Source organism: Apis laboriosa, unplaced genomic scaffold, assembly GCF_014066325.1.
Source record: "Apis laboriosa isolate Shangri-la unplaced genomic scaffold, ASM1406632v1 scaffold12_cov154, whole genome shotgun sequence".
Taxonomy (NCBI): Eukaryota; Metazoa; Arthropoda; class Insecta; order Hymenoptera; family Apidae; genus Apis; species Apis laboriosa.
In genome coordinates this window covers 2,535,315-2,550,377 of record NW_025221207.1, presented here as the reverse complement: position 1 = coordinate 2,550,377, position 15,063 = coordinate 2,535,315, and the positions used below count along the sequence as shown (strand labels likewise).

Here is a 15,063-nt window from a genome sequence, read left to right as displayed (position 1 = left end):
GAAAACACGTGTCCTAGCTGCAGGACATAACTATCGAGAAAGAAGGCTGTTCCATCCTTCTCCCGTGTCTTGGCATTTCTTGGCGAGCACGAGGAATGCCCCCGCTCCGCTCCTGGCCCTCCCGTGTCATCGAGGAATACCGGGAGGAACAGGAGGAAAAGAGGAGGAGAAGGAAGAGAAAGGGCTACGTGTCATCATCGCGTTGGAAAAGCTGGATCCTCCGCGGCAGCCAGATGCAGAAGAGAAAGAAAGAAAGAAGGAAAGGACGAGAAGAACGAGGCACGAAGGAAGACGAGCGAGAAGAAGAGAGGGAAGAGTGGTAAAGAGGAGCAAGGAGATACGAGCTGGCACCGAGAAGGGAGAAAAAAAAGGTGAAGGTGCAACGAGGTAGAAAGCAACCAGTCCAGGTCCAGGTATTCTATTATGCTCGGTTATCTAGATTATGGCATTCCTGCTTCGAGGAACCTGGCAACCTGGGGTGGACGGAATGGGGTGTTTCAGGATACCCGGCTCGCTCTCCGATCTCTCTCTCTCGCCTCTCCTCTCCTTCTGCGTCACGGTTTCGTTGCTTCGGAGCACCCATTAATCCTCTTCTGTCGGGTGAAACTCCGAAATTAAAAAAAATATATATGTGTAGATATGTATGAAGGAGGATCTCTCTCTTTGTATATATATATATCTCTCTCTTTCTCTTTCTGTTCGAGCAGAGAGAGAGAGAGAGAGAGAGGGAAACGAATCGGACACGGGGAGGCGAGGGATTCAGGTAGGCCGTTCCGAGGCGATCCCTTTTTCTGACTTCGAATCGTGGAATTTGTTATACCCCATTGAATTGCGTTAAACCTTTCTTAAAATGAGTGTGGCCAAGCGTCGCTCGGAAATAACCTCTACCACGATCCGCTCCTTTTCGGCCTCTCACAAAAGAATCGTTCGTTAGCTCGGCGTCATTAGGGAGGCTCTGCATCTTAGGGAGAGCGCGTTCCAAGGCCGCGATCGCGCCAAAATTATTTATCTATACGCCGATCCCATTTGTTAACGTCGCATAAATTGACACGAGATATTCGAAATTATTATTCTCGGGACAAAAAAAAAAAGAAAATATTGTACGCGGATAGGTAAACGCGCGTGTAAAAAAAATGGAAGGGCTGTGTACGAAACGGAGTGGAGCAGAAGAGTCCGGCGGCAGCAGGTAGCCCGGTCCAGGTGTTATGTTGCCGTATCCTAGGTTTCTCCGTCCTTTGTTTTTAAAAACCTCCTCCTATCGTATTACACTAGTAGATTCCTTAGATCCGCGATCAGATTGTTCCAACTCGGAGCACATGGCGCCCGCCTGTAACGCGCAAAGGCACACCTCACTAAATTTTCTGACGGAGGGAACAAACATTTTTAGGTAGATTGTTTTGCGAAGATAAACGAAAGCGAGCGACAACCTTTCTCCGAGACAAAAGAGGGTATTTCCATTGTCTTACCGTGCGAGGATAGGAGTTTTAAAGAGCCTAGTGTGATTAGTCCGTTTGCAAATAATCTTGGCGCACGGCGCCTCTAGCAAAGCTGTACAAGTGTTTGCGTACCTTGTATCCGTACAAACAGACCGAACTCTCTTGTCAACACGCCGATCCATTAGCAGGAAAATTCTGACTGTGTCAAAGTGTGCCCATTATGAATCCAATGGCTGGCTGCCTTCAGACCATTAGCGCGGATCCGAGAAACACGAGGTTATATACCGGTTTTGTGTACCGCCGTCAGATAACTCTGTTGGATTTCTTTGTCTTGTCGGGGCGCAGATAAGGGGATATGGAATCTAACACGATGATTAGAATGGACGACAAGAGGACGCTGGAACAATGGTCGGAGGGGAGGGAGTAAAGAAACTTGGGGGAAACGCGATGCTCGTAAAAGAGATTAGAAACGTACAAAGTCCGATCGTGGAAGGGAAAGGAAATTTCTCCGTTTTTCGGAATAGATAAAGGCGATGATACGCTCTCGATAAATAAAGGGAAAGAGATTAGATCGATAAATAAAGAGCGGATTCATCGCAAGGGACAAGGGGTATATTCCGAGGCATTTTATGGGAACGCCGGTGTAGCAGTTTCGCGATGATATCTTCTGGCATATTCGGTTTCAGTTTGGCGATTTTTTAAGCGATTTTTTTTTAAGCCACGATTATATAGAATCAATTTGGATAACACTTTTATTATTAGAAAAATTTTTAAATCTCGCGCTTTTATTTCGCGAGCAAGAAAAAGAAAATATCTCCCGAACTATAAAATATACTTTTTCATTTAGCGTCGTTAAAACCTCTTTACCGCCACTCTATGGATAAAATATCTTGCGCTTTAATGAAAATACACGTGAGATATCTCGTGCCCCAAGTGTCCCAGGAACGACGTCGCGGTATACCATAAAAAAAAAACGAGAAAGAATTAAACCCCTCTTCTTATTACTCCATAAACAATACTCCCTCCGTGTACCAATAGATAACCCGTAGCACGGGAGAACAAAGAGGCTCGTTGATCGTCGAAGATCCTTCGTTAACAAATAATAAGTATCCGTATAGGAGAATATGCCTTAATGAAAATCTTGTTTTCCACCGTTCGTGGCGCGAGCAACGGTACCTACGCCGAGGAAAAACGTGGAGATAGGATCGAGAGAGAAGGATCGTTTCGGGTGTATCGAATGTCGGCAGCATCGGTGGGAAAGGTAAAACGTGTGGCTCCGCTCCTCGATTAATGAGGGCCGATAACGGGGATGATTACTTCATTACGCTTACCGTCCGGTAAACGCGAAAGTCGTACCTACCGTTCGTCGAAGGTATGTCGAGGACTTCGAGGTGGAGCAGTGAACGCCGGCAGGGACGGCGGTAGGGGAGCAAAAGGATTTAGTGCGACCGGGTCCTTGAAAGAATCGTAAACGAGCGGGCGAGCGGTTTCCGGTCGGCTCCACAGATGGCGCCGGCTGTATCGTTAAGGAGCGCTCTCCGCGCGAGCCTTTCCTACGCGAGGTTCGAAGACCTTTCCAAGAGCTGTTCCATCCACTTCGAGAATTACCCCTCGTCGTCTTCCTTCTTCTGTTAGTTTTCTCGTCGCGAGAAACTTGATGCGCTCTATTTTTTCTCTCTCTCTCTCTCTCTTTCTCGTCGTTTGAATTTAGCATGGATGGTTTCGCGGAGTGGAAAGTCATTTCGGAAAGGTTTAGATTAATCGAAAGTCGGCTCGGTGTCTGTGAGTGAGAAGTTGGTTTGGATCGTAAAGTTTCCGTGAAAACTCAAGTTATTTCGACGATAGTTCTTTGTGGATTTGGATAATATTATAAGGTGATAAGGATTTTTTCCTCTGATATCAATGTTGAAGTATCGAGTCGATTGGAACGATTAGTTCTTTCAGAAAAAAAAAAAAAAAGGTCGGCGAAGATATTAGATTGCGTTTGATTTTGTTCTAGGAATTGTACGACTTGTGTTGAACCAGTAAGATAACTTAATATCACTCGGAGAAGAAACGGAATAAGTTAGTAGGATATTTGGGGCGGGATTAATGTAATCGGATACCCGGTCGCCCGTGATAAAGAAATCTTTAAATGATTTAGAAGTGATATCGGACTGTGTATCCACTGTACAAAGGTATTATTTCAAACTACAAAAAGTAAACTAGAAATCTAAGCAGAGATTAGAATATCTACTTTCCAACTATCGATCGGTGACCATATCGTATCCTATTCGTATCTGTGCCGTATGCATACTTCTTCCACGAAATCTATAAAAGTGACGGTTTGCCGGCTAGGTAAAAATAGCCTTCTATGTTCACATTTAACTCAGAATCAGTGTTACTTATGGCCTGCTCTAACATTAAACGAGTCCAACTTTGAAGAATCCATCGGGATACACATACTCCCTGATATCTGTGACAAATTCGATCGCCTATACTTTATTAAACGCTCTCCGATAATTTGATGAAATTAAGAATTGGAGAAATTCTTCTCTCAAAAGCCATAGAAATATTCAATCACGCGTATTGAATGGAATTTCAAGAAAAATCAATGCTCGAAGACGCCTTTCAATAACTCTTCTGCAACTCTTTACAGGATCGGGAAACCGGTAACACCGTTTGCGCATAGGTCGAGGCTCGGTCCCAAGCTACTCGACCATGTAAATGTAACGTCATTGCGTGGCCGCGTGTACGCGATCCTCACGGGCGTGTACGCCAGGAGGAAATACGCACGCACACGAGCCCTCCGCCTCGTACATCCCCGCGTGGACGTGAATGCATCGCTCATTACGGGATAATGGGTTATTTCGATCCTCCTCGAATTACCGAGTCGACAATGAGGGATTCGATTCGAAAAAGCCTCGGCTGCTGTTCCTTCTTTCCTCCCTCTCCTCAGCTCTTCTTTCGAGCTGACGGAGCCGCGAGCCCTTTCACGGTCCCAAGCAGCGATGGATTGGAAGCGAGATGGCGCAAAGAAAAAAAGGAAAGAAAAAAAAGGAAAGAAAAAAAGAAGGACGAAATGAAAAGGAGGAGGGGGAGGAGGAGGAGAGGAGGAGAGAACGAGGAGCGCGGTGGCAGCGAGAGAGGCTCGCTCGGACGAAACAGGCACGAAAGAAAGGCACGAGAAGAGTTTTGGCTCCGAAAACCGAGGAGACAAATGAGGACGAGCGAGCGAGGATACGTAGTGGAAGGGACCGCGAGAAGGCAGCTCCTCTTCTCTTCGTGCCTTCCTTCTAGAGAGCCCCCCCCTCTTTCTCATCGTGTCCAGCCGTCTCTCCGTGGAACGTGCACCGCAGGACCTCGAGGTGCAATCTTCCGTACGAAACGTGCACTTATACGTGCATTCATCGTGCGCATATCCTTTCCCCTTTTCTCCCACGCAATACGCGAACACGCGTGTCTTTCCGCATCTCAAGCGGAATCTCTCCCTCTTTTGTGCGAATAAGGAAATCATCGACAGTTCAACGACTTGTCTTCCTCCTGGATGGAAATCGGTATTCCTTTGCCCCTTTGCAGATCTCAAGATTTTCTATCGTTCGAAATTCGAAATGGCGGAATCGAGTGACAAAGAGAAATAGGATTTGGGTCATATGGACAAAGGATTATATAACGAGATTGCTCTCGCTTTGACACCTTACCATTTTTCCTTTTCGAGCAGATCGATCCGCCACTTTGCCCTCTGAATGCATTTTTCGCATTCATTCATTCCTTCGTTCATCCCATCCAAGCTTCTCTCCCTTGGTGGTGATACAAGATTTTCTCTCCGCTCAATTCAATTACAGCGTATATGGAACTTGATATTTCATAACATTTTTATCGTTTTTTTTAACATCAATTACGATCGATAATTGAACCGTTATCGAACATGACTCGAGGCCTGATTAAAATTCTCTGAGAAACGAAAGGATCGCAAGATTTCTGGCCGAGACAAAAAAAAAAAAAAAAAGAGAGAATAAAGGCGTCGATCATGAGCTAATTGGGCCAACGCGGGACGCCTTCATCGCGACTTCTCTCGTGGGAATGAAATTATTCCTCGGTTCGGCGTATATATACACCTACGGTCGGACAAACGCGGGCCTCGTCCGCGCGCAACTCACACAGATACGAGCCTTCTGCGCCCAAGCATACATGGTGCACGGGGCCCGCAATTATTTTAAGTGTATAGCGATATCCGAGCAGCTATTAATGACGTTCCTCCGCAGATGAAATCGCGTGCTGACCACGGACAACGCGTCAGACAGTGCATACATATAGGCGCGAATTAATTGACGTAATAACGATCATTACGCATCACCGTCTCTACGATATACTTTTTCCCTCGCGCAAAGTTCTCCAGTTGTTTGCCACCTGCCGAGCCGTGGAAATTTCTCATCGGCGATTATCTCCGTTTGCCCTTTGGGGAGGGGGTACGATACTTACGAGAACGTCTCGATTCGCGACGCCCTATCGACTGACAAACGCGCACACGAGGGCAGGGGGATGATCTCGGAAAAATGGAATGCGTGGGCAACGCGAAATATCGTTCGCGCACCGTGTGGTAGATGATGGCTATCCGTCGACGCACAATACGCGATTACTTTGTAAGTCTGATATACGACCCCCTTCCCCTCCCCTGATTCCCATCGATCGCGTCCCCCTCGTGTTGGGCAAATATTAATTTCCATAGGCGGGAAAATTGATTTTAACCGCTGACACGATTCAACGGGCGCGTACACGGAGCGTGGCACGCTGGTAGATATATAAATTGCTGCGTCACGTTATAAAGAAATTTTCGGAAGAGATCGAATTCTTAATCGGGTGCTTAACTCTGATCGATTATACCATTAACTCGCCCCTGTTCCTATGCCTATTTTTCATAGTGAAAGTTTACGAGACCATGAAATTCCACCCTATATACAATTTTCCCTCTCCTCGCGTTCCTTCCCTCTAACGTCGACGATCCATCCATCTGCAGTAATATAACGAGGCGCAGTAGGAATTAGGCGGGACATAAATTCCCCGTTGTGGAATGTTAGAGTTTTATGGATCACGATGTCGTCGTACACGGGGCACAGTGAGAAAACACGTAATCGCATGTAAGTCCTGACCGCAAAGTTGCAGAGAGAGAGAGAGGAGGGTTCACCGTTGGCGAGGGTGCCCTTCCTTTTTCCATCGTGGAACGTGGATCAGACGCACGCTGGAGAGAGCCGTGTATATATATATATATATACGGTTTTTGTAACAGGAAACAGCTGCCGTTCGAAAAGGACACACTTTTCTGACGATTTTACCGGGGGTCCCCTTTTCACCGAACGAACGCTGTCGTCGTAACGCCGCCGGCTCTCTCCTTCTCTCCTCGAACGTGTTTTCTCGACGCGTCTGGTTTCCAGTTTCCAGCCGATCCTAGGTTATTGGCCAGAGGTTCCCGTTTGCGCTTAATTAACCGTAACGCGGTCCTCGTAGCTCGTAACGCTTCGACGTACGGTTTTTCTCCCTTACGACGGTGACTCTCGAGTGTAAGGCACCCGTATTGTTGCCGGAGCAGGAAGCAGGGAGAGGAGAGAGAGAGGAGAGAGAGAGAGCGAGAGAGAGCATCGGTTGCACGGGACACACCGAGTAATGATGTACACGCGTGCTTACGCTAATAATGATCTTTTGTTTCTCGGCCTCTTTGCGGATTTTTACGGAAGATATTTAATACTGATAACGTCGGGATTTATTGCCAGCCGCCAGACTACGTTGGAGATAAACGTGCTTCTCGGAGCAACCTCTCTCTCTCTCTCTCTCTCACTCTCTCTTACCAAGAGAGAAAGACACGCACAGCAAGAGAGAGAGAGAGAGAGGAATTTTTTCCATCGGTTCGAGTAGCTTGGCCGGTAAACGCTAACGACTAAGAAAACGGAATATTCCTTATGGTTCCTCGATATCGAGAGATACGGGCATGGGATTATCGGCGTAAGTCGCGTTAAATTAATGGTACCGAGTTCGAGTATATATATATATATACCTTCGATACGCATGTAACAACAAGATTGGACGGAATGCGAACCTCCATGGCTCTCATGGAGCACAAGATCGCCACTTCGACACGTGTATATATGTATGGGAAATGCCTTGGTAATTATTTTCTTTGATTCTTTCATTAAGTTTAATTAACACAATCGATAAACGAAAAATAATTTTCCCTCGCCAATGGCAGTGTCATCAATCGTCATCTTCGCTCTCGTCCCCGATAGTTTACTTTTCGCGGGAAAAATAAATCACGGGAAACGTGGATGTAAAGGTTCATAAATCAGTCAGTGGACACTTTTCCAGTCGTCGTTCTTCGCCACGTTTTCGCGCGTTTTTCGCGGCCAACGATCGCTCTCCACGAATTCCGCGCGAAACAGCGCAAAACGCGAATCTTGGAAGAGAAACTCTCTCTCTCTCTCTCTCTCTTTCTCTCCCTTTTTGATCCGTCCAACTCGTGGAACGCGAAACACGTGGTAACAGGAAGAAGGCGTCCCGCGAGTTCATGGAGATATTTACGCGCTGTCCGCACACTCGTAAACGTCACCGGCGTGTCTCGCGTCTCGTTTTTCTCGCGTAGACTCGCGTTGACGTGACGCCACTACGGCCCGTTAGTCTTTAATGATGAATAATTAATTTGCGGCTCGTTAACCGACACGCGACGGTGTAGGCGCACGCGATTTAACGCTCGTTGCAATACATACGTTCATTTTACGATGACATTTCTTCCATGAATCGCAGCTGCCCTTTTTTTCTTTTACGATTATGTTAATGGCGGATTTATAATGGCGCTTCTGTTCATTTTTATCGCCGCGCGGCTATCGTCGTTATGCACAATTTTATATCCCATAGTTGTTAGGCAAAATATCTAAGATTAAAATTAAAGGAACAATGGAATACGAGCGAGCTTATAGGTCGTTATTCCACCGCGAGGCGCGTGTGGTTTTCAATTTCTCTGTACGAAGGGCGTCACTTTAACGAGGGAAGAACCGATGATTCGAGGCAGGCGGTGCTCGCAAATGTACGAGATTTCACACTGTCCGTAATGATACTTCGCGAAGCGAGCTATTTGCCGGTGTACCATTTGACTTCCGTGCAATTTGCCCTCAGCGTAAGTTTCGTCCTTTATTTTCCCCGGCTTCGCGATTAAACGGGGCTTCTTCTATTTTCTTTTTTTTCTTTCTCTCCCTTCTCCCCTCCCTTGCGAGGACGTTTTAGCTTTTCAGACGAGAGAGAAAATCTTACGAGCTTTCTCTTATTCCATCCCGAATAATTAAGATTTGTTCGGGTTCGTACGCGATCCACTCCTTTTTCCTTCGTTCCGTCGTGACGAAACCGTTTCTTTGTTTCCGTGTGATTCGACACGGCATCGGCGTGGCGGCCGATGGTTATTTCCTCGAATCGGGCAGCGAATTCTCAATCTTCGGTACGAAGGGTACTAGTTTCCTCGGGGAAACCACTGATTTGTGGCCGCTGCAAATCGATGTTGCCTTAATACACGAAGCTATAAAAGCGCCACGAAACGGAGCTACCGAGGAGAGGATAATAGGAACCTCCGGTGGTTTTCAAAAACGAGCTTCTCCCGCGGTGTGTACACCGGCAATTTAATAACGGTACCGAGGCCGTGTTAAACTGTAACGGTTTACGAAATTAAGATTTTTCGGGGTAATGCGCCTGCCACATTAATTCCGTGCACTCTAATTTCAGGCCTGCGTATCGTATTAACGCGCGGTTTGATAAAATCCACCGTTTTCGCCCAATTAGCAATTTATTCGCGCGTACATCCCGTGCGAGGGGGGGAACAATGATTTTGCTGTAGACACGCTATCGCGTATCGATCCGTGAAACGAACGAATGCGAAAAAGAGGAAAAGATAAAAGAAAGGGAGAAAGAAAAGAAGAAAGGCTATCGAGATTTTTCACGCTTCTCGCCAACGTTCCGATTAACAGTATAAACCTGACAAGAATGGATTAATTCGAGACGGACGAGGATTCTTAGGGACGACGATCGAAGACGCATCGTATCTGACGGAACGTGTTACGACCGTTTGGTAGCCTCCTCTCCCGCCATTCATTAAGTTTCCTCGTGCTTACCGGCATACGTGACTTACCGTACCGAATAATTGGACTTTCGTTAAAGTAACAGTTGCTAAGATTTCGCGACGATCGTTTCGCAATTTCTCGAAAGATGTCGACCAGTTTTTATTGGTCAGGAGATTTTTCGATTCGCGTCACGAAATTACACATGTTCGAAGCATTGTATTTTCTTTTTCGACCGAGTTAAAAATAACGGAGAAGTGGAAAAAGTGGGACGGATAGAACGGATATTAGCAACGTTCCTTATTCAATATTCGCGTTTATACGAGATATTTATACAAGAGATACAGAAATCGAAGGATGATCGAGGTTATCGTTGGTCGGATCGATGACGAATATTGTCATTTCAATATCGTAGAACGTCAGAAACAACAGGATGCATAAATATTTTAACATGGGAACGAGTATTCATAAATATTCCGGATTACAAGTGGCCGTAATCGTCTTTGGAATTATCGACGATATCGGGACTGTTATCGTGAAATATTAGGTACAATTTAATACTTTGTCAGCACGTTGGTCTTGGCCGAGAATTAACGGCGAGGCCGGTGAAAAATACGACAGCGTCGGGTATAACGCGTACAATACGCGCGAAACGTGTAGGATACGAAACCGTAAGCGCACGATAACCAGAAATACTTATTGCACCGGGGACCGTTCCATGCCTTCCTGAACCCGATAGAATCGTCTAGTCGTGCGCGCGCGCTCAGGAGAGTAGAGAGTTCAATAATCTGCCGCGGCAGATCTTCTTGTCCGGCATTGAAGTCTCCAGCGGCGCTGCAGCATCTGCTGCCGCGATCGTGCCTCTGTCGTCGTTATTTCGCCAACAACATCGTGATCGTTTAAAATTCTTCTTTAAATCAATTATCTCGACGAAGTTTGCTTACGGTAATTGATCGCGCGATCCTTCAAACGGCCTATTGCTTTTGCCTTAATTAAAATAAAAAAATAAAAACGAAACAAAAGGGAAGAGTATTTAAAGGGTTTCGTTGTCTTTCTTTCTTTCCTTCTTTTTTTCCCCCGTAACGGTTTCTCGTAAAAATGTTACAATGTCATTTTAACGCGCTTATTACGTTATATGCAGCAGTGCCAATCGTTTTTAATGCGTTTCATCGTAACAAAGAGGGATTCTCCTGTCGAAAGTACAACGAGGCAGTAAACGTCAGGCTTGGCGTGCTTTTAGCCCGCCAGTAAAAGAATACGCCTCTCCCACTGTAACTTGCGGAAACAGATTTATGATAATCAAGAAGCCACTGGTCTTCGTGCCTCGCTAACAGCTTTTTTTCTACCCGCGCCCCCATCGATTCCTTACCCTTCTTTTTTTTTTTTCCCCTCTCTTTTCTTTTTACGCCCAGTTCCTCAAAGCGAATTTCGATTTTCCAATAAGCGGCCGAGATTTACAACCTTTCGTGAGCTCGGTCTACCGTCCGGGGAGAAGAACGCACTATCTTTCCTCCCCATATTTTTTTCCTCAATTTTTCTCTCTCTCCCCCCTTTTTGCTCGCTATATACGTGTTACTTCCTTTTCGATTTTTTTTCCCGCGCGGGACGTGTTTTTTACTGCCCTTCGTACGTCCCACGAAGAAGACAGTCTGACAACGTCCTTCTCCTTCGCGAAATGGATTCTCACACGTACAGGAACGCACACTTGTCCACGACCACCTCGTCCCGACTGCAAGTAATGCATGCGCGACTTCAAACCGATCGTCAAAGTCAGCCGGACGTCGGGGCCTTATACGAGAGAGGAGAATAGGGTGCCCGGATTTCGTTGTGCGATGCGCGTACGTACACGTGCGCACATACGCATACACGCGCATGTGTGCCCGCGCGCAACGCACACTTTTGCAACAGGGAACCTGAATAACTCGCGCCGTGTTTCGAGTGCACCGTGTATACCGATAAAAAGCGAGGGAGAAAAATTTTCTCGAAATATCCGCACGATACTTGGGGGATTCCCCTTAAAATTTCTGTGGCATCCTATCGGATGTTTAACGAGATTCTTTACGAGCCAACTTCAACGATTATCCCTTTCCGATCGTTCACCCGAGTTTTTTTGGTAATTTTCCTCGAACTTCGACCGGTCTTTGAGGTATCGTCCTTGAGAGTTCGATGACTGGCAAAAATTTCGCCCTTTACGAGCGTTTCTTCGTAAGATCGAATTAGCTGACGGGGATATGCATCTATCGAGAAAACGATCGGCAAGAACCGATCAGGCGATCGAGAAAATTACGAGGTTAGCAAGTTTTTCATCCTCGATCTAAAGTGGGTAAATAAACGAAAAAAGAAAGGAAAAAGAAAAAAGAAAAAGAAAAAGAAAAAGAAAAAGAAAAATTGATCATCGCGCCGATTATGATGTTGACGCGATTCCCCTAGCCTGTTCTGCTATCGCGTAGATTTACGCGTTCGCCGTTGAGAATACTAAAAAGTAGTGCGAACTACGCAAATTGCCGAGCAAAAGAAATTGCTCGACTAACAAGCTGCTTATAAGGACACCGCTTCCTCGGCTATAACAAGAAAAAACGGGAGTGTTACGGGATTCTTGCGAGGCTCGATTCGAGTCGATATTTCAACTGTTACCGGTCGACGACGATTTCAAAGCGAAATTTAGCCGATTTATTCGCACGCAAATATTATACCGATTTTCTCACACGCAAGTTTTTACCCGTTATTTCGCGCGCGAAGGGTCGAGGCGGATCGGAATAGCAGAAAAATATCGTGACAAATTAGATTAACCACCTAATGCGGATTTAATTGGCAGCGTGGTGAATCGGTTTCTGCCGCTCCGGTTACTCTCCGATTTCGTACGAGCAGGAAGCAAACGGGAGAAGAACGCGGTTATAGATTTTTTTCCCCAGATAAAGTAACGAGCCTCATTACGCGAGCCAGACTTACACGTATCGCGCCGAGTTATAGTGATGCGCGATCACGTGGAATTTTGATGAGTATTATATTTGAATTATCGTTTTTTTTTTTTTTATTCTCCATTCTTCCGTTTTCGCATAATTATGTTTCGGTTAACAGCTTTCACGCGCTCGTTGACCGCTGATGACTGCGAATAATACTTTTTTTTCCATAAAATAATACGTCGCGAATAATACGTCTACGCAAAAAAAAAAAAAAAAGAAATCAAATCGCTGCGATGTTTGATAGGTTCGTCAATATAAATAACATCGTCGGGGGGGAAAAAATTCCCACAGACGATGCATTCGGAGTTAAGCACGCGCGTTAACCTATTGCCCTATAATATACAGTCACACTCGCGGCGCAAATTATAGTTTAAAACGCGGCTTAATATATCTCGACATTTTTCACCTGTCATGGTGCTCGACCAGTTACACAGCCGCACGCAACCATTAAAAGAAACCGTATGGAAACACTTTAAACTTGGGAGGAACATCCAACGGGAATTGGAAACTGACGAATTCGTTGACGTATTCCACCGCAACTTTCGAACATCGGGCGAACTTTAACCATCATCCACCAGGCTATGGAACGGGAGATTGATCGGTCGCACGAGCAACCAGAACAAGCAATTTCCCGTCCTTTCTGCTCGCTGGAAATCGCCGTTTCTTCGCTTTTATCGCCGACGATTTGGACGACGTCGAAACGACTCGGTCGCTCCATTTCGCGTTACGTACGTATTAAACCGTGCACAACGTCGAGAGATGGGCCCCTGTAATTTTGGCAGACGCGATATCGCGACCTCGCCGCGATAAAAGCTCCGCCGGAAGCGGAGGGTCGTTACTCAAAAGCCAGGACGCCGCGAGAAATCGATTCCCCGGCGAGCACCGCTTCGAGACGCGTTTGGCACGCGTGCCAACGCGCGTGTACGCGTATTTGCACGAGACTCGACGGGCAGAACGGGCAGAAATGAATCTCGTCTCCGTCTCGTCGAGAATTTGGAAAAGTCACGTGGGGGGGGGAGGCAATGATCTTTCTCGTGTAGAATAAAAAAAAAAAAAAGGAAAAAAAAGAGGGAGAGAGAGAGAAAATTGAAGACACTTACATGGAATTGGTGGTGTTCCAGTACATGCTGATCGTCTTTGCGCAATTGCTCACGGTCGAGAGTAATATCGTTTGCAGGCAGACGAAGAACACCAAAGTTACAAAGGACGTGGAAACCATCGTAACAACGTGGACGGACGAGCAGCGCGCACCGCGTCACCACTGCTCACCGGGAATACAACAATCAACAAACAAACGACGAGAACAACAAGAATAACAACAAATACGTTGACGACACCTGCACTGCCTTTGTCGCTGCCGTCCACGACCACCTTCCACCACCGTTGCACGGACACCACATCCACACTTTCACTATCCTCCTCGTTAACTATTAAGTTCTTGCTTTCCTTTCACTCTTTCCCCCTTTATTTTATTTTCCCTTCTTTCCCTCTTTCCTCGAACGACCAAATTATGGGACTCGCGTATCACTCGTCCCCGTTTATCCACCCGAGAAACATTCCCAACAAGAATTCGCCGATCGTTCCAACGGTACACAGTTTATCCGCACAAGTTGGTACACTCCTCCGATTCGATGTTTTCGAGCGAGGAGAGTGAATCTAACGGATGAAGGGAGAGAACGTTGAGAACGTTGACTTCACGAATAGCGAAATTCTTTGGTGAAATCCTCGGCGAACGACGATTGGCCGTTAGAACAGATTAAATTTCTCCGGTGTTCGGCTGCTTCCAACGGTGTCCACCGAGGTACGCGTTCCATGGATCCACCCCGTGTTTCTCTCACCACGAGCGCACCTTGCTTGCCCTCTCATTGGTCTAACTTTTCTTAAATCCGATCGGGACGACGAGAGACTATCGACGAAACATAGATTATTTCGATAGACGGGACGAACAGGTGACGCATCGGAGAGACGAATTTTTTTTCTTTTCAAAAATCCATCCGACGAAACAACTCTTGGAACGACTTCTTCGTTGGTACACTTCTTCTTTCACGGACAGTAAGAGCATCCGACGCTCGGCGACGGAATCACGCGAATCACCGTGGAAGAGAAATTCTCCCGAGCATCTCACCAACGATCCTTTCTCTCGGATCGACGCCGATGTGTCGTTGCGTTTAAAAGGGGGGAAAAAAAAGAAAAGGTTTCACAAAAAAAAAAAAAAAAGACAGTATCGAAGGTTTCTCACAATTATAAACGAGATCTCTCGAGACACTGAATAGTAATAAAATGCACCAGTCTCCTGGGGCTATCCTGGCAGCCACTAGGAACAGAAGAAATTCCGATCGCAACAGATCGCACTGTGAAATCTCACGCTAGGAGCACAAGAAAGCTAGCGAAACGAAGTGGTAGCCTCTTTCGCCCGAAGCACACCCCCGTACTTTCTCACGCACTTGCGATTCGCACGGATCGCGTAGCCAGCGAAACGGAGCGACGCTCTCTCTCTCACTGTCCACCACGCGAACGTATTCCCCAACAGGATCGAATCGGAGCGATGCCGATCTTCGTTAAATCCAATTGGGGCCGATGCAACACTTCGTCTCC

At 46.4% G+C, this 15,063-nt stretch overlaps 1 protein-coding gene across 1 annotated transcript in view; it reads right to left on the bottom strand.

Annotated features, from left to right (window-relative positions):
* The window catches only part of LOC122720401 (ephrin-B2), a 52,079-nt gene extending 37,462 nt beyond the window's left edge, over positions 1–14,617 (bottom strand). The window contains exon 1 of the mRNA XM_043947105.1: positions 13,569–14,617. Within this exon, the coding sequence (XP_043803040.1) occupies positions 13,569–13,687 (119 nt within the window). The 5' untranslated portion in view covers positions 13,688–14,617. The remainder of the gene's footprint in view (positions 1–13,568) is intronic.
* Between the last annotated feature and the right edge of the window lie 446 nt (positions 14,618–15,063).